This window comes from Athene noctua, chromosome Z (assembly GCF_965140245.1).
Source record: "Athene noctua chromosome Z, bAthNoc1.hap1.1, whole genome shotgun sequence".
In the NCBI taxonomy this organism is placed as follows: Eukaryota; Metazoa; Chordata; class Aves; order Strigiformes; family Strigidae; genus Athene; species Athene noctua.
The window spans coordinates 17,289,858-17,317,168 of record NC_134077.1 but is presented as its reverse complement, the minus strand read 5'-3'; the positions used below and the strand labels follow the sequence as shown (position 1 = coordinate 17,317,168).

Genomic DNA, 27,311 nt, shown 5'->3' with positions numbered 1-27,311 from the left:
CAACTCATCAATGTTTTTTGAGCTGATCTGTTCATCACATTATTTGTTGTATCAGTGTAGGATGTTCTTTAAAATTTCTCAACACTTTTGCCCCTCCTGTAATTTCCCCAGTGGTAGACCCTTAGTGACCACTAAGTTAGATGGGTTATTGTTCTGACTTCTACTACTCCTTATATTATCAGGAGAAATGTTGGGAGACTGACATACTACCTGGATAAACCATTTAGAAGTTTTTTGGTTGGACACATATTTATCCTGTGTTAAGACTCAATGCTGAAACAACATAGCCATCCAGTTACTCTAGTAGTAACTAGAATAGCTGAAAAGGGATCTCTAATGTTACTATGTAAATTGTAATAATTTCTACTGCTCCCATATCAGTATGCTCTTGGGCAGAAAACATAAGACACGAAAAGCTTGAGCCATCCAGAATCCCAGAAAGAGCCCCTTGAGCCATCCAGTATCCCAGAAAGAGCTTGTTTTAAAGAAAAAAGAATCCTACTTATTGCAAACAGAGGAAAATGTCTCGGATATCTGAAAGACAAAGATAATGTGGTCATTAGGGTTAGTCCTACTATATCCCAAACTGTCAACACACTTGCCAAAAAGTGAATGTAAGCTCAGTGCAGCCACGAGATTTAGTTTATCTAAATGTCCTACAAGGAATATTTTACCACTGGTTTTGAAGATTGGGGTAAATCTAACATTCTATTGACATATGCTATAGATTTAATTTAATGCTGTGGTTCAGATGTTCCTTCTGATAAATTTTGGTAAAATATATGCTGAGAAGAATCAAGCTATTTCAGTATTTATGGGGTTTAAAATGCAGGGTTAGCAAAGGAAACATGTTAACTGAAACAATGTTTGTGTATATTCTTGCATTGGTTTAGAGAAGAATTTTCTGAAGTTTGTTGGTCAGTTTGTTCTGAATATTAGTTTAGTATTTTTCAGATTTATTGACTTTTCTATAGTGAGAAACTCTTCTAATGACATGATTAAATAGCTCAATTTTTATTTTTTAGGCATATTGGAGATAACATCTGTAGAAATCGGAGTTGTGGCAGTTAAGTCCATTAAGAGCAACTATTATTTAGCTATGAACAAGAAAGGAAAAGTCTACGGCTCTGTAAGTATATTTACCTTCCAAATGGATTGCAGTAGTCTGCACAGTTCCTTCTCTTATCTACTGAAAACCGCATTTCTCTGTGTATTATTACTAATTAAAGCTGAAATGAGCTGTTCAACAAAATTTCATCCTTTGGTAAAGCAGCAGCCCCACCCTCTACAGGCTCCCTGTCATTTGTTAAGCTCATATCATACCAAAGCAGCTGTTAGGATTTATCACGCTTACTGTTTCAGTTTTCTTATTAAGTTGTGGCCAATGGAGAGGGTCCTATGAAATTGAATCTTTAAGGCTTTTTTTCCCTGTTTTTCTGCAGTACAGTGACATTTAACAGTAATTGAGGGAGGGGTGGTAATAAAGTGTACCTGAAATCTTGGAAACCTCAGCTAGTGGAGCAGACACACAAAATTCTCAAACTACAACTTTGAAGATTTCTAGACTAGCCATCTTTAACTTAGACTGTATTAATTAATACACATGTTTATGGGCAGTACAGAGAGACACAGACATATATATTGGAGGATAAATAAGCTTTGACTGAGCAGAATTTGGGTATCGGTGTAAAAGTGTCCATATACGGTCTATTTGTATTTGTGTTTTAGGTTACTGATACTTTCGGGGGGGGGGGGGGGGAAGGGATAAAAAACAACAAACCAACCATCCGAAAAAACCAAACAAAACCCAACTAACCCAACAAAACCCAGTAACTATCCAAATATTCTAATAGGAAGAGATACGATTTATAAATCTGACTACTAAACTCAAGTGTACCCTCACACATCCGCATGATTACACAAACACCAGGTTATTCTAGTTTTACATCTGGCTTGATTTGTAATTTTACAACATTTTGCCAGTTCCAGTGAGTTTGATCCCAAATAAATATAAACTTATTTAAGTCATCTGCAAAGGTTTTGAAGCAATCTTCAGACTGCTCCGTACTGGGAACATCTATAGGCTTAAAGAGAGCAGATCACAGATAGGTACTGGGGCTGGGTTTATGCTTGGGCAATGTAGGTAGCCTTCTACCTCTGATGAAAATAAAAATGTCTGTCTCAACTGAGACTCAAGGAGCTTGAAGGCATTTGGTCTGCTTTTTTTAAAGAGGCATTTCAACAGGGTGGGTTTAGTTCATAAAAACCATATAAACTGTCCTCCTTCATCTGCACTGTGGCTAGTCACTTCTGGTTCAAAAGATGACTTCTGACTTTCTAAACTTCTGGACAGTGTCAAAGAATCGCATTAAGGAAAGACCAGAACAGAGAAATATTCCTGAAACTCCTAAATATGGATTTTAATTTCTAGAATTACACTGGTCAGAAATACAGGATGATCAGTGCTCAGTCCTGCACCAAACCTATACACACACAAAAAAAGTCAAAGCAGTTTTCATGTACCATAGATGGAAACTGCTGCCATAAGATTCAGTAATTGATAGTGTATTAGAAATAGTGGTGACAGGAGGATTCAAATGTGGAAAGCCTTTTTTTTAATTCCAGCTGAGATAATTTCTCAATATTCACATCATAAAATCACAGCATAATGACTTATCAAAACCTGTTCCATAATACTTCAGAGATTTCAAGAATGCTTCTGTTATTATTTTTCCCATCCTCCCAAGAGTTGCAGTTAGACTCATATTACTACAATGTGGCAGCTTGCAGATGGATATGAAAAAAGGAACCAATAAAAATTTTTAAAACACTCTTAAACATGTGCACAATAGACATTGGTACAGAGTTATGCTAAAATTTGTTTGAAGTGAGTGAATCAGTCCTGGGGTAACACTCAGACCCCTGCCAATAAGACTTCTTAACCACATCACAATGTCATCTGTTCTCTCTTTATTATCTAAGAATAGAGATAGAAGTTTGAACCTGAGTACAATTCTGCATCTGGGAAAACAAGTAAAGTAAGATTGTTTCTATGTTTATCAAATATTTTTCTATTTGACTGACTTTGATAAGAATGAGGGAAAAAAAAGAAGATTCACTCTTTGGTTTCTTTAACAAAATAAGTTGCTGGCAGATAGAAGTTAGGTTTAGAACTGTGATTGATGGCCACCTGACTTCTTAATACGGTGACACCAGAGGAGCGGGTATTACAGTAAATAAATATTAAATATTCTGTATGTAGCTTTGTGAATGCAGGCAATATAAAGAGTCATTTTGTAGTCTTCTCTTGATAGTATCTTCTGTGCCAGGCATTTTTCAACTACTAATTCCAAAAGTCAAAGAGCATTTTGGTAGCCAAACGGAATTTGAATATGTGGAATTCTGTTAAGAAAACATAAGCACGTGGTCTGCAGTCTTAGCAGCAACTAAGTAAAACATTAATTATTCACCCAAAATTTCTTACTGCATCAAAATATTGAATATTAACTAGTTTAAAATTCTAATTTAAAATAATAGGAATATAAAATGTGGGGGATTTTTAATATTCTTATGTCCTTTTTTATTAAAGTGGATACTTTCCGTATCTTTATTACCTGAAGATCTAAGGATTTTGATCATAATCAAAGATAAAACATCCCTGCAGTTTGTATCTGTACCATGAAAATAATTTTATTATTATTCAGAAATATTTCTTGTCTTGTTTGTAGACACGTTGAAAATACCACATGTAGTTAGTACATCATGGTCTGATATTCCGACATGCTTCTGCCTGAGGTGTGAAATACCATTTTCTGAAATGCAGACACAACAAAATGCTATTTTTTGGTTGTAATTTAAGTGTGTTATAAATGTTCCATTTTCAAAAGCCTTCTAAAGAGAATATAAGTAACATGACAGAACTGGGGAGATTTATATGTAGGAATTACTTTTTTTGTGAAAACAAAACATGCTTGGCTTCATTATAGAGAAGATCTATATAAAAGTGTATTTAACATTACAGAAAAAAATAGTCTCCTCCTGCCCCCCACATGCTTGTATTTTAATTCTTTCTAACAAACTGACAACTGGGTCTCCTTTAAAAACAAAGAACCTGAATCCCTAGTACCACACGTAAAATTGCTTTCAAGTCTTTTTAGTCAATAAGGTACAGGATCATACATGATTCCTTTTTCTGGCTAAGCCCCAATTCAGGTCAGCAGAGTAAACAGGCCTCACAGCCACCATAACAGCATCATGACAGTGACTTAATTGCGCATCCAAAAAAGCCCCTTTTCATGGCCATTGTGGTGTAAAGGATCTTACTAAATAAGCCTATGCCATATATATCTGTTTAACATATGGTGTAAATAATCTGATCCAAGATATTTAAGGGTTATATTTGTTAGAATCAATATATGATGAATAATTCCAAGATTGCTATCTCATACTTCGAGTTTATGACTGAGAATGTGACTTAATATTGTTACCATAATCCAACACAAAGAAGTTTCATTTCATCTGTGAGTGAATGAATTATGCACTGAATAATTAATTGTCTTGGGTTGGTTTTACTTTTTGCATTCTAACTGATGTTGCTTTAAATGCTATGGACAGAGAGAAACTTTAAATACACTGTAGAATCCTAAAAGGTTGTCACATATACAGCACTGAAATCTTCCAAAACATTTTTAGAAACTGTTTACCTTCAGTATGTTGCAACTCTGAATGCTTGTGTTTATTCTGAATTTATGTATTTGTTTTCTTCTTTTAACAGAAGGAGTTTAACAGCGATTGCAAATTGAAGGAAAGAATAGAAGAAAATGGATATAATACATATGCATCCTTAAATTGGAAGCACAATGGAAGGCAAATGTTTGTGGCCCTGAATGGAAGGGGAGCCACAAAGAGAGGACAGAAAACAAGAAGGAAAAACACTTCAGCTCACTTTCTTCCAATGGTAGTAATGTCATAGATGAAGGAACTATTTTATTGATGCAGTTGAACCAAAGGCTCTTCTGTCAAGAATATTTGGTAATCTTCTTGAAGAGTAACTGCAAAGAATAATGCAGACATCTGCTTATTTGAAAAGAGAGCAGGGGAAGCTTTTGAAGGTTTTGTACTTCTTGCTGGCACGTGAAATACTTTTATTTAGTTCGAAGTCATATCTTATAATCAAGATACAAGCTGGATCAAATGGGATGGAAGATATTGCCAGTGTGAACAATTTTTTTTAGTCTCTGCAACAGAATATAAGGGACATGAGACAAGCTGTTGAGTGATCTTCATGGGGAAAGTTATTTATGGAATACTAACTCATATCAAAGAGCTTAATTGCTCGTTCAAGCCTAGTGATCCAATGAACAGTTAGACACGCAAGCATTTACTGGAAGCACTTGGGTCATATGCACAAATAATGATATTTCTGGAGAAGCCTTGTGGAAGAAGGGATAGAATTAAGGAATATAAGCAAAGTAGTGTAAAACTGTTCTAACAAAACGAATAGTATGGTTTGCTTGTATGTTCTAAATTCATTTCTTTTTGTTTCTCTCTAAGTTATTTATTTAATAGGATGTTAAATATCTTTTTGGTTTGAAATGTTTTCCTCATTTGCTTCTTTGTTATTTTCCCTTTTTCTCAGTACTTCACACAGAGGTTGATAGGTTAAAATGTCAAAACCTCAGAAGTATTCTGAGAATAGGTATTAGACAAGGCTTTAAAGGCAGAATTTAATGTGTATAATCCATTTTTTTCCTAAACTGTCTTGCACTTAAGCAAAAGACCAAACAAGCAGTGCTTGGATTTATGGTATTGGGTGTCTTAATGTTGGAGAATTTTTTTTACTTATCAGTACTCAAGAAGAAACTTCGAGAAATACTTTGTTCAAGGGGTCTTTCTGCTATTTTAAAATTCAGAGAAGAGGCTACATCTGTACTTGGGTGTCAGTGCATCTGTGTATATATTCATCTGACTTTGATTTCAATTTGGAACTGAGATCTAATGCATTGCAATCGGTGCAATATTCTGCAGCAAGCATAGGGCTGGAAGCTAGATGTGGACAGCCCTGTTAAAGTCACTGAGATTGCAGATGTTAAAATTAAACCATATAATTCCCAAGTGTAAAATTTGGCCTCTGAAAAGTAAGTGAGAAGGCAACACAGTCCTGCATTCCTTGTTCAATTAATATGCCCATTCAGCACGTTTGTCTTTGTTACCAGCTTGTAGAATTATGGGCATGTAGTGAGAGTGATACCTAAGTAAGGACTGAGGGACAGGAGATCCAAAATCATGCTCATGCATTTATCAGAGATTATTACTCACACGTATATTATATATGAGAGCCAACCAAATAGCTGTGCTGGTATCCAGCTTTAGCATGCCTTTCATATTCATCATAGTAACTGAAGGCTCAAAATACATAATATCCAGCACACTTTTATGAAGTGTTACTAGTCCCATGGCTTAACTTCAGCAACTGCAGTATAATAAAGTTAAGCATAATATGAAGTCTGTTCTATTAAAGGTACATAAGGTTTGTTTTATGTTTTGCTTTATTCTGTAATTTTAGCGAGCTCTGGACAGCTCACCAATGTAACCATATTGAGATTCATTTTGTTAGAGCAGATAAATAGAAAACAGTACATCAAGCAATTTGTACCACTGTCTTCACATTGTATTCCACTAAATAAATAAGGCTTTGCAGTGTCTTTAGTAAGAAACAAAAGTAGTATAATATTATTTCGTTCTAAATACTTTAAGTGATAACTATGAGATTATATTGATGCTGCAGTTTTATCTTCAACATTTCTTGTTGTGAAAAAGTTGGTTTTATTTTTATTGTTTGGAAACTGTATTTTGGTACAAAGGAGAGCCTTGCGTAATATGTCTTTCTGAGAATGTTTAACCTCCATAAAGGCTCGTGGTGTTGGAATCTTCTATAACTTATTTAAATCAATGTTTAACCAGCACTTCAATCTTAATCTGTTATTTAAATATTAGCTGTTTTTTAAAAAAGCAAAAAAATAATAGCTTTCCCATAAAATACAAAATGGTCAGATTATATTTCCTGTCCGTAAATAAAATCAACTGTTTTAAAACAGTTCATTGAGAGACAACATTTTAGGTGATAGCTGACATTGTATTTCATGGAACTTTATCTCCAGCTTTCTTCTTCAGAAATGAAATTTTTCCAGAAAGGGAAATATGAATTTCAGATTTTAAATGTAATTGCAGGTCACAGCAAATCTTAACTACAATGATAAAAGCAAGTTTCTGTTATTTAAATTTGTAATCAATACTTAAAACTGACACAACGTAATGGGCCACCCGCAGTGAACATTAAATGTGAGCCTGGAAGAATACAGTATTGAATGACTACTTTAGTGTACAAATGAAATTCTCCTTTAACAGAATTACCTGTATGACTTGGTCAAAGGAGGGATTATGCATAAATATTATCATAGTACTCAAAACACCATGCTGCTCAGAGGCCAAAATCGGGAAATATCACTTTTCCAAAGTGACTCAGGAGCCACTTGTGACATGAATAGTGGTTTCAGAAAATTAACCAAAGTAGACCTTGAAGGAATCAATGATTCCTGTGTGTTTGGTATACTGTAATACCCACTGTAGTGGGAGCAAACTGCAGAAACTCTATCTAGAGTATCACAGATACTCAACCATAAGCTCTGTTTTCTGTCATCCTCAGCATACAGACTCCTGAGCAAATGGGAAACAGAGGAGGGGATTTAAAAAAGGGGAAAGAAATTACTGAGCAACAATGTATAGTATGTTATATTTAAATAAAAATAACAAAATGTGGGGATAATAGAATAAGAGTATTGTCCGTGTTTGTTTTATTAACCTGTAATTGTATTGCACAATAAAAATAAAAAGAAATATCTGTTGTACTATGAGATGTGATTTGATGCTGTATAGTCCCAAAACAAAAAATCACTTGAACATTTGTAAGTTTCTTTAATTTTTGGTATGTGTGAGTCAACAATCTGCACACTAATAGCAACCAAATACTTTAGATTCTTCCTGCAAGTATTCAAATCCACCTAGTTTATACAGTGAAAAAAACAATTAATTTAAAGCAAGCACATTTGATGACAGAATGAACAGGTTTAGGAAGAAGAACATGCACTCACATTTTTTAAGTAACCTTTAGATATTGAAAAATAATTACATCTTATATAAGACTTCATGCAAGACATTTCAGGTTATAAAGTTTACTAAAGGTTAGTAAGCTCTTTAGTAATATGAGAATACCAGTGTATGAGCACAACATCATAAGTCACGCCCCAGCTAATGTCTATTCACACAATCAGTTGTAACTGCTTCAAAGAGTGATCTTGAAACTAGTGCATGAAGGCAGCCCTTCTTTTGAAGTATCAAGAAACATTATTTACTCTATTAAGTTAAATTGTGGGGCGGAATCTACCCTCCTAAATTCCTATTAAATTGGAGAAAGTACAATACATAACAAACACATTTTCTGCTGCAGCTAGTCAGTGCGTGGTCACTGACAGTATCTTTCAGAAAAAGATCATTGACTGAAACAACTTCAGTGCAACTGCAAGTAACAGACACAGGAAAAAAATGTTGTTTCCCATCATATTATAAGCAAGAAATAGAATATGAGAAACTAATTGGCTTTGAGCCTATCAGACTATGATTTATAGTTATGCATACCTGCTCAGAAATTTGAACCTCATATTTAACTATATGGATGCTTTCTTGGAATAAGTTTTGGGATTTTCTAATGAAGTTTGGTGAATCTCAGATTCCTGACTGATGTCTTTTCACTCACTAAACCCAGAAAAAAAAAAATAGTATGGTCTTTCCCCTTGTCAACAATGTAAAGAAAATATGTTCATGTGAAAGGCAAAATAAAGGAACCATGACTAAGCCTCAAGTAATTGATATGGGAGCACTGATCTCTTAAATTACTCTCTAAAGTATAAACAAGGAGAATTTGCAATCCTGAAATTCCTCACCAGGATCCTTAGCAATGCCATCATATACTGGTTAATTAATGCAAAATACAAAATTAACACAAAAATACTAATTCATGCAATTGAATAAATGGATATATATGGTGGTGGTGACATCAGAAACACATGTCCTATATAAGACCATTGTCCGTGTCCAAATCACAGTATCTGAAAAAAAACCCACACAAAGTACTCCACTGGATAATTCTGTGCAAAACATTTAGGGCATTGATAGCATATAGATAATGTACCACAGTGGAAAAAAACAGAGTCTATATTTACATGAAAGCTCACACTATATTTATCTTGTGATAATAGTAAATGAAAAATCAAGATATTACAGGTTCTTTATTACTGCTGAGATGTAGACTGTGCATACCTTTGGTGCAGCTATTCATTCAAGCTCCAGATGTATTATTTCAACAAACTATTCTGTGGCTTAGTTTAAATTACATTATATGATTTTTTGATTCTGAAACTTTTACTAATGGCTTTAATGAACCTTTAACCCTTTGATTTGTTAATAGTCTCCACAGAAGTCTGGGAAAAGGCCAAGCATTGGTCTACACCTGAACCTGCTCTATTTTCCTAGCTATAAATCGCTGAAAAAACAGATTACATTCAATATTGTGCATGCAGTAACTTGCCTTATTCAGTGAGATATGTCTGAGCAGGATGAAAAATTAATCACTCTGCCCCAATAATTTCATGATGCCCAGCTAATTTGTATATTTTCTTGCATGAGAATCACTCTTGTCCCGCTTCCAAAATGTACATCACAAAACTGTGTGAGAACTTTTAACTTTCTCCTTTTCTTTTTTTCTTTTTTTTTTTAACAACTTGAGACAACACTCAGAAAAGGCAGGACCCTGTACATACACTTTAACATTATTCCAAACTGAAATAATCCATTCAGGACAATCAAAATTTGAGCTTGGTCTTCTAGTATCCATATCAGTAGGATTTAAATACAATTACTACTTGAAAAAACTATTTTATTTACACTCAGTTGTAGAAAGACTAGGTCAGGAACAGCAGAATCTTGGAAAAAACTCAATAAACTCTATATGTTAGGATCAATAGGCTGGGACTTTTCAGGTAACATTTCTAACAAATTACAATAAAAAATGAGGGTACTGGGTGTAAATAAAAATCAAACCATAATGTGTATTATTCTAAATTTTAAAACTTGCACTAAAATTGTGAGCTCAAAAATCACATTCTTTACAATCTTTTTGAAAAATATAATTTTCAGTTTACTCTCATACTACTCACTATGTGCAGCATATTTCTTGTCAAGTTATTGCAATTTCCTGTAATTTTTTCCGGTTTTTATATATGTGGTGATGCCCCCAAACAACAAGATTTATAAATGATTCACTGAGGAAACCTGCATGACTGATGTCCGCAGTACACTGTCATTAATGCCACAAACATAAGATTCTGACTTCTGGTTCCATGTAGAAGATGACACAGAAATTCAGTGATAGTGCAGTGTTTTGATAACCCTTGGATTTCCTGAAACTACGCACATACTTACTAGTAAACATGCAACTTAGGTTCAAAAGTTAAATATGCGCTGTAAGGAGAGTTTGGTTATTATAACAACCACTATGCCCAAGATACATTGCAAATGAAAATGTATTTTTCTCCTTGGTTCACTCAAGGGAAGAGAAATGGAAAGAAAGGATATTATGGTTGTTATTTACAGTCTTCACTGCTTTTCTTAATTGGTAGCCAATACATGACCTATGCTGTTCTTTGACTGGATCTTATTTCAGTGATGAAATGGAATAAAGATATTGGCAATCTCGTAAAAGAACGGTCACCCTCTTTCTCTTCCTCTCTTCCTTATGGTCAGTCAGCCAGTTTGACTTACTGAGTGCTACTGATATCACAAAGAGTTTATGCCCACTTAAATATAGATTAAGCTAAAAGATTCCAGCTTTAGAAGAAGAGATATGGCTCTGCTTATCCTATTAAGTGAGTATTGTATCCTTTGCCTGACAGAGACTGATAAGATTTTATTCATTCATTTATTTAACTGATTGTTTCCTAAATGCTCTGAGGTGAACAATATAGTGTGAGAGAAAAGTCTTGTTGATAGCCATGTTATTACATTTCTGTGGTAATTGGGAGATTCAGTGGGAAAGTACAGTGTCAGGACAGTTAAAGTACTTCAACACAAAATCCTGCAGCAAGGTTCAACCTATATTTATACTGAAAGCCACCACTGAATTGTAAATGAATGCCTGGGCCTCCAGTTTGAGGCAGTCAGTTATCCAGAAGCAATGATAGACCCTTTGCTCCCCTGATTTCTCTAGTGTCTTAACCATTCTCCACATGAAACTCGCGGCAAAGTTGATTCTGATTACATGTACAGATGTCAAACGTGAAGCAAATTCTATTCAGTCAGAAATTGACAATGACCAAGTTTATGTCACCTGAGACAATTGTGGTTTTTCCCTTTTATTCTTGTAACATTTTCCCTGGAATTCTTGTCTGAGTCCTGACCAAATACAGTTTTTCGTCATTGCATGTAAATGACATACAGTATGATGCTTCTAACACCGTGCCCTATATACACTAAGTACTAAGGTTGAAAATTCACTTGTGAAAAAAAAATCAGGTGAAAACTCTCAGGTGGCACCTTGCAAGCACAATCATTATTGAAAACTGCCTGTGACACACAGGACTGGATGGAAGAGCAGACTACTTCTCAGCGCTTATGTGACTGGTATTCAGCTTGGGGTGAAGCCTTACATATATTACATTTTCCCCAAACTTGACATTTATTTTGCCATAAAGGACTTCAGTGGACTTTGGACAGTTGTCTCAGCTTGTCCACTGAGGACTATTAAGACAAGACACCAGGTTTTGGCCCAGGAAGTACTTTAGACTCTCAGTGCTGGACTTTGGAAGTGTACTTTAGAGAAAATTACTTCATTCTTATGCTTATCCCTCTTGCCACACTTCTATGCTCACTGTTAGAGGCACAACATTTTAGAGTATAGTTTTTAGTCTGGCACAATATAGCTGTTCTCATACTTTATTTGGCATGTCAGTAACTCCATTTTAGCTTCTAAACTTAAAAAAAATACTGACCCAGCCACTGCTCTTATGCAGATTAACGCAAAAGCAGTACTCAGTAACTGGGCATGCCCAGGTCCACTCAGTCTGACCACATGCCCCTAAGTCACGGTACATACAACATATCCGAGAAAGCCAGAACCTTAGCTTCTACTCTACATGTAATATCTGTGTCCAAGAAAATCAAGATACTATGACACTACATAAGAAATACTTAAACATTTCTGCCCAAAATATTTATATTACAAAGTCAAACTGCAATGAAAGAGGTATCTAGTAACAACTTCTGCAGAATAATCCTGTATTGATAATCCTAGAGACTGAGCTCTTCTCAAAAGCTGCAATACTTGTGACCATCATACGACAACATTTGCATATCATCCTCTACATCTAGCCTCATCTGCCTTTGAGATAGAACTGTTACTAATCAGGAAACTGTTTTATTTCCAGAACCATTAGATTAGATTAGTTCTTCAAATATGTTGAGACCAGTCAAAACTGGTTGTGTTGATTCTTAACACATGTCCAGTTGGGCTATTTTGTTATGTGGTAAATAAAATATTCCTGTTTTCACCACAAATAGTTTAAGAACAAAATTATCAAACTGAAGTAAGGGAAATTTAAGTTTAAATATCTGGAAGAATCAGCTGAACACCAAGAGCTCAGCAGTAAATTGACTGGGATATTTGTACAATTTACTGAGTTTTAAGCATGTAAGGGCTATCAGGAATGGTTTACTTTGTTGATTCTGCCACAGACAGGAGGATGGACTAGCTCTCTTCCAAGGTCCCTTATAGCAATATTTTACATTATTCTATGAACCATCAACTAAAACACTAGGCAGTAACAATAATAATAATCAATTATTACCAACAGGCTCAAACTCAAGCCAGTAACATGTAGAGATCCTATTAAAAAATACCCAGAGCCATCCAGTTTCTTCCGCCACCCCAATTACTTTACACAAGTGTGTTGTAGTGCTGAACGGGAAAGAAACGTAAGTAGCTAAAATCTTTCTAACTAAAAGAAATCAGAGTGACAAAAACAGTCCAAGTGTAAGTTTTTTCAGCAGAGCGTAAACTCTTCCAGGAAATGTCAACAAGATGGTATTTGGTCCCTTTTTACTAAGCATTACAGAGAGATGCAATCTGGGTCTGACTCAAGCTTCCATTGTACACTGACTGCAGGAAACGACTGACCCGGTCAGTTACAATATACAAAGGTCAGTATCCATCTCGACATTTAGTAATTTGCACAAAAAGCAACAGGTAATTTTCATAGATAATTGCTATATTTTTTCAGTGGTTCTTGAAAGAATAATGCCACAGTGAATAAACCTACTCCTCCTCAAAATGTGATGTGTCCTAGTATCAGTTGATTTATAGATACTGTCCAAGAACCTTTACTTATTTCAGCTGTCACTAACAGCACTATAAATTAATCAGTAAATCAATTTGATCTGTTTAATGCAAGTTTTTGATCTGATGACAGCTTAATAATTTGTAGTACTTGTTCTATGTTTATTTTCTTTGGTTAATTTTTTTAAGTGCGGTAGTTGATCAAATGACAGACTGACCCTACATTATATTATACTTCATCTATTTATACTGAAGACAGCTCAGCCACTCACAGTTTCTTCTCACACTTTGTATCACCATTTTATGTAAGCACTGAATAAAGAAGCGGGAAAAAATACAATATTCATGACTATTCTGTTACTGCTCATATCCTGCAAGCATGGCAAGGATTCAACATAACTAAAATACAGGAAGAGGGTAAAATTATTCTTCTAGTTAATTGTAACACTAACAAGATATGGATCTATTATAAAATATATAGTATGCTACACATCCTAAACTCCATTTTCTTAAATTAATTCTATGTTAATGTATATAAAAGAGTAACAATATTTATACCCAATAGTCATAAATACCACACACATGCACACAGACTTATGCCACTGGTAGTTTCTTGCCAAATTCATTATGTTTTGATTTTTTTCACTCCATAGGAGTGCCAGTATTATCCCCTACTCTTGCTTCTATAACTTAGGTAGAAATTTACCTTAATCAGCATCCTTTAAAGATAATGCCCATCTCTAAAGTTCACAGCTCTTACAAATCCATATGACAAAGCCTTGTACCTCAAAGTCACTAAGGCAGGTGTTCTAATTTCTCTGTATATTTAGCAGCTATCAGTTTACTATTCATAGCAAAAGTACAAATTTTAGCCACAGCTACTTCTGTCATCAAAACTCCATTGCTTTAGGTGACAAACAATAAAAGGTAAGAGGGGAAATATTAATGCTCCAGTATGATTACAACTCTCTTGTCTGATATGATGAAACATGACAGACAACAATAAATAGTTTAGAATGTTTAAAGTATCAGTACACATACCTCTAATCCATATTGGGGAGGATGGGGTTATTGTCCTTACTGAAGAGGTAGAATTCAAGGAGTGATTCATGAGACAGATAAAGTAAAAACCGTATGGATTTTTATTTAGAGGATTTATTATTCCTCAGTCTAAAAGAAGGAACATGAACAGAACCCCTGCAGACATACTGAAGGCAGAGGCAACAATCAAACCATGAGATGAGTAATGCATCTAAGACACGTCAGGGAAAGTCTGAATGGAGCACTCTTTAAGTGTGGCAGAGAGAGAAGAACAATGAAAGGGTGTCCAGCCCTTACAGAAGAATTATTTTAGCAGCTGTGTCCTTAATAGTTGTAATGAGGAGACTCAGGACTGGCATCCAAACCAAACAGCAATAGGACATAATCCTTAAACTATGTGATCACGATGGTCTTCTCAGAATGAGGAACATCTGTCTCAATAGGTTCGGGAAGGAATTAAAAGTAAATTAGTATTTACCAGTTTAAAATATAGTATCTAAAGAGGACTTCATTATTTTAGGAAACAAAGTGACTGAGAAAAACAGTCATCATGCAAATACAGTTGTGCTTTGGAAGAAAATATTTCATGTATTTCAGAGGAGCACAACATGAACCTTGCCAATGCACTGTAATGACCAACATAAAGGCTCAGTGTTTTTCAGCATAGGCAGGATTGCTGAAAGGTTGTTTCATAGGCAGTGTTTTTCAGCATAGGCAGGACTGCTGAAAGATTTTTTTCATAGGCAGTGTTGATCAAGAGCAGCAGGAAGTAGAGACTGGATAGATCTAAATCCACACATGACATTTCTGTTGAAAATGTTTTCCCTGTAATTACTTCTTCTTTAAACAAATGGTTAGCTCAGAGCTATATTACATAAGAATAAAAAGGATCATATCAGAACTGTAGAGCAAAATTAAAGCCTCAATCTTTACTTAAAAGATACGCCCTAAGTGTAGCAAGGTGATTTGTAGAGTTTTATGCACAGGGGATCTCTGCAAGAAACTGCTGGGCAAGGACCAGGCATCATCACAAAAGTAGAGGAAGAATCCTGGCTAGACCAAGAAACACAACCATGGAAATAAAGTGTATTGGGAAGAATTAGTTATATTTGCTTTGCAAAACCTCACAGAAAAGATTCCATTTAAGATTTGGACAGTGCCTGATTAGGGAGATGTTAAAATTTTCTTCAAATCCAGTCCTAGAAACAAGTTGCTATTTGGTTCTAATTATTAAATTAAATGTGATTTTAGTTTGCTTCAGTCCCTCTCAGATTGTCTGTGTTGTAAACATTTACTGGTAACATTATTGGTTTTTATGTAAATAGGGAGAATTATCTTAACTTCAGCCAGATCACATTTAAAGCAAGCACCATGTAAACAAGAACGACCCTCATTAAACAAAGGACAGCTGGCAATACTATTGCAATACATAGAAATCTCGTGCTGTTTCCTGCCTTCTTTCATTGAGCATGAAATCCACCACAAATTTCTTGCCACCTAGGTAGAACTGAATAAGACACACTCTTGCTCTTATTCTTCTCTGCAAAGGCATATAGCTGGTACTGTATGGACTCACAGTACTGACTGTGCAACAGTCTGTGTTTACCCAGGCGCGTGTTATGAGGCCCGTACCAACCCAGGCGCTTCTACAGGAACATTGAGACAGTTTAGCATGCATGGTAAACCAGATCTCTATCCCTGAACATGCTTTGGAAAACCCATTAAGGAAGAAGTTCAGAACAGTTTGGCAGCTCTTCTCAGTTGCCACAGACTTCACTCTTTGGAAGAACAGCAATGTAAAAGAAGAATGGAAATAGTTTACATGGTGAAAAAAGGACAAATAAAGCTGATGTAGTCAGTGTTTTATATGACATGTTCAAGTAAGGACTCCACTCTGCTCTAAAGATTGCTTCTTATAAAGACCATATAAGCAAGAGGAGAGAAAAGACCAGAAAAAATTAAAGTCAAGACACAAGAGGAAAAAGACTGAAGTAGAAAATGCTGTGAGCTGGCTGCACAGTGGGCTGGTGGACCTCATTTGGTGCAATTAATTGTCTGCAGTGACCAAGAGAATTCCATCAGCACAAGAAATGATCTAATCATTCACTGCAAACACTTGACACTTATTAATGAACTACTGCTTCCATAGTCCCATGACTGTCGTGCCTTTGATCATGAGTAATTATTTGACCAATATTTTTAAACACATACTCAGATATATCATTTTTCGCTAACTGCTCTTGCAAAAAGACAATTATCTTGGTCGTCTTTCTCTCATGTACCAAAAAAGCATTAAGTCAGAAGAGAATATCACTTCATATTCACAAATTTCTCTATTGTAGCTACATTTAGCTCAATCAGTAGGCAACTGCGTACAGTCTAATTTGTGTTTGACTAAAGCATATTCTTTTGAAAATAATTTTATCTGGACAGAAGTATCTGAAGAGAGAGTGAGCCCAATTTTGTCTCCGTTACATACTTTATTTAAAATTTGGGTTTGTCTGTCTTTAATGCGAATCTTAGTTTCAGTGCTACCTTTTCCCACTGGAGCTAAAAGGCGGTGACAGCCAGTGTTTTACTTTCTGTGAAGGACCAGAATCAAATCACTCTCAACATTTCTGGATAGAATTCTTTCAGTTGCTCAGCATAAGGCACATTGCTGCTCCACCTCTGATAAAGTTTAAGACTGGGTTTTGTGTGTCAGTGTCTATAGTGACTACAGTATCCTACCACACAGAAGCAAAGCAAAATTTTCTAGTTTTATCACCCCTACTTATAAATCTCAGAATGAGACTAGTTCACCTTTTGCCATGGAATGTTTTTTTATTAACTTACAGGTATGTAAGAAGATTATGTTTATGTCCAGGTCATTGATTAAAATCCTGAAGAGCATCAGGCCTCATATGCTCACTTGTGGAACTCCTGTCTAAACCCTCTATTCTGTTGTTTTTCTCTGAGTGATTGCTATTTTTTCCAATTGGTATATCATTTAACATATGTTTTATGCTATTTCATAAAGTTTGTAACTGCAATATGATATGATGCTAAATAGAAAATTTCTGAAATGTAGTATATCTACACAGATACTTCTATCTATCACACTTGTTATCATATTAAAGAAAATCTAATTTACTTCATAAGGTCAAAATTTCCTTTGAGGCCTACTAGCTATTACTATGCTTTCATTCTCTGGTTCACAAATCCTGTACCAGAAATTATATAGTGCTAGCTGACTTATATAACCCTGGGCTATCCCACATGCTTTTCTGATTATAATTAAATTTTTGTATGCTATGTATAAGGAATCTGATTTAAATCAATAATTCTGAATGTATTCTGTGCAGATAGTTCCAAAAAGAATCCAAAGGTTTATGAAAAACAAACCTATCATCAATTATACCTAATTTGCTGAATATAGGTTCACATCTCCATTTCCATTGAATCTGCAAATGGGCTGAAAATTATTCATCTAACCATTAAGACTATGGCTTGTTTTAGAACATAACAAATAAGAAAATCTATGCTGGTTTTGTTGATTATGAATCATTAATAATGTCACATATGAAATTAGGCAGTTTATCCAGTAAAACAACCAAACAATTAATTACTGAATCTGTCTGAAAATTTCCAGATAATTTTACATTTGCCTAGTACTTATTACTTTTACGGTGAACTGGAGATATAAAATGGATCATTTTTCTATTCCAAACCTTTTGTTTAGGGTATAATCCATTACCTAGACCATCCCTGTCAGAAGTTCATCCAACAGTTTCAACATACCTATTTATGGAAATTCTGATTCTTCAGGTAGACTGCTTGGGTCTTGAACTGGCCTTTTGGTGTGAAAGTTTTTCTTAACATCTAATAGAAATTGTGTTTGTAAAAAATAATCTAACTAATTCATGTTCTATCTTTTGCAGGGATGAAAATACTCGATCACCATCTTCTTTACAATAACCTTTTGTGCATATGAAGCCTGTTATCATATCCCTTCTTCATTCTTCTCTTTTCCAGAATAAACAAATGGAATTATTTCACACTTGTTTTGGAGGTCATGTTTTCTAAACTGCTTATCATCTGTATTATTTCTGACAAGTTATCTCCAATTTCCATTCCTTCCAGAAAAGTGTCCCCTCCCCAAAAAGTGCTCAGCGGTACCTGGTAGCATGAAAAACCTCATCCTAAATCTAACGAGAGACATGTTTTTAATAACTTTCGCTAATGACATTTGCCTCTTTTATAAATGAACATTCACTTGCATCTGTGTCCCCAACTTGTTTCCTGCATTTGCCAAGCCAGTCCTTGCCAATTTCCTGTCCATGTAGTCAGTGAACAATATGTAAGATGGTTTTCAACCATCTGTGACCTCACTTTATGTTAGTTTCACAGAGACCATATGTCCCTAGCTTGCTTGTTCATGGAACCGAGGACTGTGTGGAAATCATCCAACCAGTGCAGATAAATATTAACCCAGACTCTGCTAATACCCATCCAGAGCCAAAATTAATTTAAACTAAGAATCTCCTCTCTCTGCCCTCCAACCTTACCCTCTACAGACTCCAATCTACCTCCTGTCTACTCCTGCTCTAACAATTTAGTTAACAAGTTTGCTGTTTGAGATCCAGAAAGTAAGAGTCAAGCTAAATTGGCTGGGTTTTCATACAAACCTCATATAAGAATGTGTCCAGTTTAGTTAGTTTACTCTAAGATGTAACATGTGTAACATTTACTTTACTCTAACACTCACCAAGCCTGAGTGTCTAATAGACAGCTAACTGCATCTATAATAATCTAAAGAAATCCTACACATCCCAGATATAATGTTCTAAATATCTGGAAATAAGTAGTTAGCCTCTCTGTTGCAACAGGCCATTTTCTGAACATTACCACCAATATTATATAATACAGAAAAAAAAGGAACATCTGTCATGGTTATGAGCAGCTAATTAGTTGAGGTCAGCACTAGAAAGCCTCTTACATTTCTGCTTCCTCTGCCTTAGGACAGGAGTGATCAGGATGCTGTACATCCATGAAATGTACCCTGATACAGAGAAATTATTACTTGTTTTGAGATTTATTTACTTATTTACTTATAGAAAACTGCTTAGTAACTTATTTACTTATTTACAGCAAGTTATAGTACTTTTTCTAATATTGCTAAGAATCCTGCTTGCCCAGACTGTTCTGTGGAATTTTACCAAAGACTACTGTGTTCATCAAAACAAAGCATTTCACTGTGAAAATCTACCAAGGATTGCAATGTTCAGCAAAATATTATACTTTTGGACTTGAGTAGCAGGTGTCTCTAACTAGTTGGAATTTTGCTAATGAGTAAAGATAGCCATATACGAATGGTAGAAGTTCTATTGGTTCTCTTAGATAAGATAGAAAGTAAACTGTCTGAAAAATACTCTTGTTGTTCAGGAAATTGGCCAAGAGAATCTGCACATGCTCCAGGGAAAAAACAAAGTGAGAAAAACTATGAGCCTTCTTCCCAAAGACCCCCGAAGATGCCCACCAGGAGGCAATGCGCAGATGCAAAGATGACATAAACTGCTGACATCAGCCTTTCAAACTAACCCAGCCTTACTCATGCATATGTATGTTTGTGCTACATAATCCAATGAATATAGATATCCACACTCTATAAGTTTTTGGTAAAATGTGTGGCGGGTGTGCAGGTTTTATGGAGAAATCCCCTTGCACCCCGGCCAAAGTAAACATATCTGCTTTATAACTCTATTCGAGTTGTAGAGTCTTTTTTCCGCAAATCAACCCTAAACAAGTCGTGAGCTTGCCCATGGTTATTCTTATGTTTAATAAGAAAACACAAATGACAGGACTCAAAACTCCAGTAATAATTCCATATTGATCTCATGAAAGAAACAGAAATTTCAAGATGAAATAAAATAACTCAAGAGCAAAGAAATAGTTGTACATGATCAGACCAAAACCATCCTTCTTTTTGAAAACACAGGTGCATCATACCACACAGATACTGTGAATCAATTAAACATAAATAAAACACATTATTCATAGGTTTTCCATAAAGGCACAGATTTTCCATTACAGTATCCATGTTGTTCGTCTCCACTTTTACTGTATTTTCATCGTAGCTACCAATCCTACTTCCCGGTGTAGTTGTACCAAATTTCCCTTGTATGGTTCTTCTTTCACATGTCATGTACAGGATAACCGGGTGATCAGGCCTGGTCAGTATAGGTTTATGAAAAGCAGGTCCTGCTTGACTAACCTCATTTCTTTCTGTGACAAGATGACCCACTCAGGGGTTGAGGGAAAGACTGTGGAAGTAGTAAAGCCTTTGACACCATGAAGCAGCTGGGTGTTCATGGCTTGGACAGGTGTAATTTGGATAAAAAACTGGCTCGGTGACTGGGACCATGGAGTTAAATCCAGTTGGCAGCCAGTCACAAGTGGTGTTCCTCAGGGATCAGTATTGTGGCCAGTTCTGTTTAATACCTTTATCAATGATCTAGATGAGGGGATCCAGTGCACCCTCAGTAAGTTTGCAGATGACACCTAGTCTAGGGGGAAGTGTTGATCTGCTTGAGGGTAGGAAGGCTCCACAGAGGCATCTGGACAGGCTGGATCAATGAGCCAAAGCCAACTGCATGAGATTCAACAAGGCTCAGTGTCGGATCCTGCATTTGGGTCACAACAACCCCCTGCAATGCTACAGGCTTGGGGAAGAGTGAGTGGAAAGATTCCTGGTGGAAAAGGACCTGGAGGTGTTGGTTGACAGCTGACTGAATATCAGCTGGCAGTGTGCCCAGGTGACCAAGATCAACAGCACCCTGGCTTATATCTGAAATAATGTGGCCAGCAGTACCAGGGAAGTGATTGTCTCCTTGTGCTCAGCACTGGTGATGCTGCATGTCAAATACTGTGTTTGGTTTTGGGTCCCTCAGTACAAGAAAGATATTGAGGTGCTGGACTGCAGCCAAAGAGCAGCAAAGCTGGTGAAGCATCTAGAGGACAAGTCTTATGAGAACTGGCTGAGGGAACTGGGGTTATTTAGCCTGCAGAGAAGGAGGCTGAGGGGAGACCTTATTACTCTCTACAACTACCTGAAAGGAGGTTGTAATGGAGATGAGTGTCAGTCTCTTCTCCCGAGTAACAAGACATGGGACAGGAAGAAAAGGCCTTACATTGCACCAGGGGAGGTTTAGACTGGATAGTAGGAAAATTTCTTTACCTAAAGGGTTGTCAAGCATTGAAACAGGCTGCCCTGAGGAGTGGTTGTTTCACCATCCCTGAAGGTATTTAAAAGATGTGTAGATGTGGCACTTAGGGATATGGTTTAGTGGTGGACTTGGGAGTGTTAGGTTAATGGTTGGACTCAATAATCTTGAAGTTCTTTTCCAAAAACCTAAATTCCTAAATTGTTCTATGATTCTGGAAACTTTTTATAGAAAATTAATGTCACATTTCAGGATACTTATCTTGAGCTCAACAGAGGAGGCAAATACAGAGTTTTCATCATTACATGCCACCCAAAAGTTTTGTTTGAGAACATCTTTCTCTGCTATTTTTTTTAAATCAAAATGCAAATTACCTTTCATTAGACTTAGTAAATAAGAAGCCAAATGTCAGAAGTGAAAAAGAACATTGTTCAAACAACATTCTTCATTAAAAACATCCTGTTTTCAAAAGACATTACAGCAGCTTACTCTGAGCAACACTAGCATCACTATGCTTTGAAGAAGGGATTTGAAGTTTGGCAAGAAGTTTGAAATCGTTCTGCCATTCTCTTTGTGATGATATGTTGAACCAATTTACAGTGACTACTATGACTACATCAAGCTGGTTTTCATTGTAAAGAACGTCCTGGAACCAAGAAGCAGAACCTAGGACTCTTTCTGTTCCTGAGTATATCCTTATCATTGAAATGGATGCAAGTTTCCCCTCTCTCTCTTCCTCTTCAGCCACACTAATCTGGCCCCTTGTCTCTACAGTAACAATCCTCATGGTGAGAAGTGGGAAGATGGCCACATCCTGCACACCTTCTAAACTAACGGTTATATCATTTTCTCAGGAAACAAAGAATTGTAAATGCACTCAGATTATTACGCAGAAAGTGACTGGTGGGGTTATTTTCTTCTCTAGTTGTGTTTTAAATGAAAAAGTATATGCAAAGTAAATGACATTTGAGATATAAAGCCCTGAGCCAAATTCGTTATCAATAAGGGACTGGTTCTACCCTGTGAACCCTATACTCACACACATTGCAAGCAGAGAAGATGTCTGTATGGCCAGGAGACCAAGAGATCCAGGACACCTCTTCCTTGAGTCAGTTTAGCATCCACCATACTGATATGCAGGACTTCAAGAATCCCAGTACACCCCAAATTCTTCCACTTAATTTTTAGACAATTCATACCATTCATTCAGGTTTTGAACTCTACCTGCAAGGTCAAATACCAAGAAACTGCCTTGCTTACCTATTCTCCACAACAGGTCACTATGTAGTTAGTAGATAAAGTCATGTATTACTTGGCTTTCTTTTCTTTAAGCTCAGACCCTGAAGTGTCAGTCCACCATACACAGAGTCTGAGCATCATTATCCGTTCACATTATTCATGGAAACAAACAAAAGAAATACTATTTCTGACAATTTTTTTTCTTCATTTTCTGTTGTTTAATGAGAGACTATTCTTTTTTATTCTCAAAAGATACTTGGGAGATTCAAATAATTAATAAAAGCGGCAAGTCATCAACTGAAAGCTCTTTATCTTTTGTAAAATTTATAGACAAAAAGAAGGCAGCCTCCAATTTTTCAAGACATGTTTTAGAAAACATTGTAAATATATCTGCTAACATTTCCACTACACACAGTCTGGGATGTTTTTTATGCCACTGTTCCAGAAAAATAAAAGATACTCATGATATATAGGGTCAGGAGTGACTGGAAGTGAGACAGATCTTTAAAACACATTGGACTGTGTTTGGGTGATAAAAAAGCAGTATGAAGATTAACTTTGAGACTAGAAATCTACAGAGGCTTTGATATTATGGTGCATGCTAATAGCAGGTTGTTGAATATAAACTGCCTTACTGAAACCTACTTGATGTTGAAACTAAGATGCCAAGGCTGGTGCTCTGATACAATTCAAATGTGTGTCTTTAACTGAAAAATGACTAGTTAGTTTTGCAATTGTTTAATGCTGAATTTAGGGCCTCAAACAAGCATGTTTTTCAACTGGTTTTCAGCATGTTCTTAGAGTCATATGAGCACTGAAGTGTTAAGGAACCTCAAATGACGAAGGCAGATTAAATATAAAATTTTATTTGGCCTTGACAGAATGAAATTCTCTTTCCAGCCTAAACTGGGGAGAACAGGAGAAGACCCGTATTAAATGTATTATTACAGCATTACGTTCCACTTTTGAAGGGCAACCGTTGAGTGCTAGATCCTCGTGTCACCTCAAACCAAAAGCTATCCCTCTTTGAAATGTTTACTGTAGAAGACAGGAAATCTGTTTGCAATCTGAACCACAGACCAAACTTCTCAAAAGATGTCTCTAGTGTCTAAGCATAAAGATAATCTTGTGGGTAAGGCACTGGACTGAAATTCTAACCTCAAATGTCAGCTACCAGAGTGGCTATATATGACCTTGACAAGACACGCAAAGCCAGATAGAAATAAAAATGCCTAAACTAAAGGCTTAAAAGTTTATCTGTGGCACGTGACAGGTGACCGCATCAAAATCTGTAACGTGACAACCTTTATTTGGTTGCTGCTTAAATGCCTTAGGCACTTATTCTCTTTTTGGTCAAGATACCTTACATTGTATGTGTTGTAACTCCTATTGTGAGCCATCATCTCAGTTTTAAGCTCCCTCCTAAGAATATTTTTCTTCTGTGTGAGATCCTCATGGGAGCTGAGGATTTGGGCAACTGAACTTACATCAGCAAAACCAAAACAATAAAAAAAATGGCTGCTGTCTTCCACAGCACAGGGACTGACAGAGTTGTTTTTCTTATCTATCCCTCAGAAGTGTTCTCTCAGCTTTGGTAAGCATGACCTTTTCAGGGATTCATCCACACTTGTGGGACAAATCCCTTCTCTCTGTTCATCACATCACAGCTTCAAGTAGTAAGGAAATAACTAAATACTTTTAATTTAACTGGTTAAATTAACAGAGTAGCAACTAGTTCTAAATTTTTGCTTCTAGTACTTCATAGTAGCAAGTTGCCCCTGGCTAGTACAAAAATTCTACAGTGCCCCTGACCCACCTATGGTCCATTTGGCAATTAACTTGCTACTTAGACTAAACTACAGGCTAGATATCTGCCAAACAAGTAGAAAAACCATGTTCAGATCTGTTCTATTTTCCTGCACGTGAAAAAAAAAAAAAAAAAAAAAAGAATGTCACGGTAGCAGTATCACCCGGGTAACAAGCGTGCACACCAATATGATTTACCAACTTGTTCCAACTTTATTAGGCAACTGGCCAGTATATATAACTTAAACGTAGTGCATGAGACAACATGCATGCAATAATAACTCGTGACTGGTCCCTGAGCTCAGTTCACGCGCCACAGCTGACTCCTCAGTGGTGCAGCATAAGTGGTCCACAAGCCAAACCTGCCTGAGGGCACTCCCCTCTGTGGCTGCAGCATCCCATTCTACATGTCCCTAACCCTGTTGTTTACTCCAGGGCTTTGCATTATATGGCTCCAAAGATGACTCCAAGGACAGCTGCAGTTCAGCAAGCCAGTCAGGATTGTCCAACTTGTCTAGCAATACTGTATGACCACTTCTCTTTATAAATTTCCCTACATATCCCCCTTTTTCTTTTTTTTTTTGACAATTCAGACTTGCTTGGTTATTTTAAGAATGCACCGCTTAATGTACAAACAACCCCTCTCGAAGTGCAGGAACTCAAGACCCTTTAAGACATCGAGGAAATGGTATTATGAGGAGAGCCCATCCGAGTAAATGCTTTATCCAGCCATTGAAGGGGACTATGCAGATGTATCTCTATCCAGCATGGAGTGCTTGTTACGCTTTGGCAACGGTACTCAGCTCCCCAACCCTTTACAAAACCTATACGGAGAGTACACATCTTAGTAAGCTCATACACTGTCTCAAAACCATGATTAACTGATTGAGCCAACAGCTGGGCAAACTCCTGATTATTGAAAAACTTCAAACTGCAGCCACTGGGGATTTTGCAGACTGTGGTGGGATGGAACCCATGGTGGTAGTTGCAGTTCTGGCTTTGTACAAAAATACTGCTGTCGCTCAGGCACTCAGCATACACTTCCCCACCAACGTAACAGAGATGAGCACCTTTGCCAATATGCCATCTGGTGTTCTCAATGGTGGCATTGCGGTTAATGTTTGAGAGCAGTCCCAAGCAAAATCTGTTCTTACCGTTTGACGGGTCAGTGAAGCCGTCCACCACAATGCTGGTGGAAGAGGCATGAAATGCCTCCCTGACGCGATTATTCAGCTCATAGTAGACAATGGAACACACCAATGCTTTGGTTCTTCATATGCAACTGCCTGAACAACCTTTCTGTGTATATCGGGGGAATTGCGGGTGCCATCATGTTGATATCCATGAGTTGGGAGGTATCATGTGCCGTCTGACGTTCTGGAGGCAGGTAAGAAGGAGGGGGAGCATCAGCTGGCATCTGGAAAGGATTTCCTGGGTTTGAGCTGGTTGGATAACGTGGGTAGGTGCTGCTGCTTCTTCCAGGCGAATTTGGACAGCTGCCGTTGGGCAAGTGAGGGAACGGGTGACTATTGGGTTGCTGGGAGGAGTCTGGGGAAGCAGCGTTGTGCAGCACGTGGGGCTCGTTTTGTCCCAGATTACAGAATCGGGTCAAGAGGCTGTGCTGGGGGTTGTACTTGCTGTGTCTCGGGACCAGTACTGGAGGAAGGACAGGACTCTCAACCCGCTTGTAGTGGCAGGGATTGATGCAAACTTCTGATTCGAACCAACAGGGAATTCACAGCACTCCAGTGATTTCAGTTCATGATGGCTTTGCAGGTCCGGCCAACGCCACACTCTACAGTAGATGACATGCGGGAGCCCTTTCCAGTGGCACACCTGAAGCCTGCCATCTGAGGGACGAGGGATTGTGACACAGCTACTGGGCTGACCAGGGCAGCTTAAGGCTTTCTCCAGCTCCTCCATAGCACCCTTTTTCTTCATCAGTTGTTTCAGTAGCGCCTCAATAGCTTTCTCTGCCCATTTTTCTTCTTCGTCGCACTGTCTCCATCCCAACAGTCTCTTCGCTGCTGGGCTGGTAAAGGAGAATAAACTGGTCACACTCATGGTGACCCCATTGCGGTGATATCCCAGAACCAAGCAGGAGAGACCCTTCCATTCTCCCGCTACAACCAAGGTACAGCAGACTGTGTCAGTAGTTAAAAGCAACCTGTATCAAATGATTCAGGCTCCTCCTTTTCAGTCCTCCTGTCCCAGGAAGGCAGCACTGACATCCCCTCTTGACAGACACGACCCTCTCATCACTTTAAACTCTTCCAGCTGAGAACCTCTTCTGAGGACATCTGCCGAGGCTGGAGTCCTAGTTGAGTTCAATGAATGAGGTCTCTGAGGTGTCTTCGTCATCTCCAGAGGATACGCTCCTCTCTGGTGGACATGCAGCACGGGTAAAACGACTCGGTACTCACAGTGGCCCCTCACCTGTTGAGACACACATGTACCTTCGACCATTAAACAGAACTGGAGCTGGTCCCTCCCATCTCCCGGTGCACGGGTGCTTATAATGCACAAAGAAACTGTGTAAAGAGTGGGGTCGGCCAGCTTTTACTGTCACATGGTGAATA

At 37.2% G+C, this 27,311-nt stretch overlaps 1 protein-coding gene and 1 pseudogene across 3 annotated transcripts in view; one reads left to right on the top strand and one right to left on the bottom strand.

Moving 5' to 3' along the window:
* Positions 1-7,873, top strand: part of FGF10 (fibroblast growth factor 10) — a 90,969-nt gene extending 83,096 nt beyond the window's left edge. For all 3 annotated transcript variants that reach the window (XM_074931778.1, XM_074931779.1, XM_074931780.1), the window contains exons 4-5: positions 1,026-1,129; positions 4,775-7,873. In XM_074931778.1, the coding sequence (XP_074787879.1) occupies positions 1,026-1,129; positions 4,775-4,972 (302 nt within the window). In that variant the 3' untranslated portion in view covers positions 4,973-7,873. The remainder of the gene's footprint in view (positions 1-1,025; positions 1,130-4,774) is intronic.
* Positions 7,874-25,401: 17,528 nt separating this feature from the next.
* LOC141973483 (mothers against decapentaplegic homolog 1-like) lies at positions 25,402-26,796 on the bottom strand (annotated as a pseudogene).
* Positions 26,797-27,311: the final 515 nt, after the last annotated feature.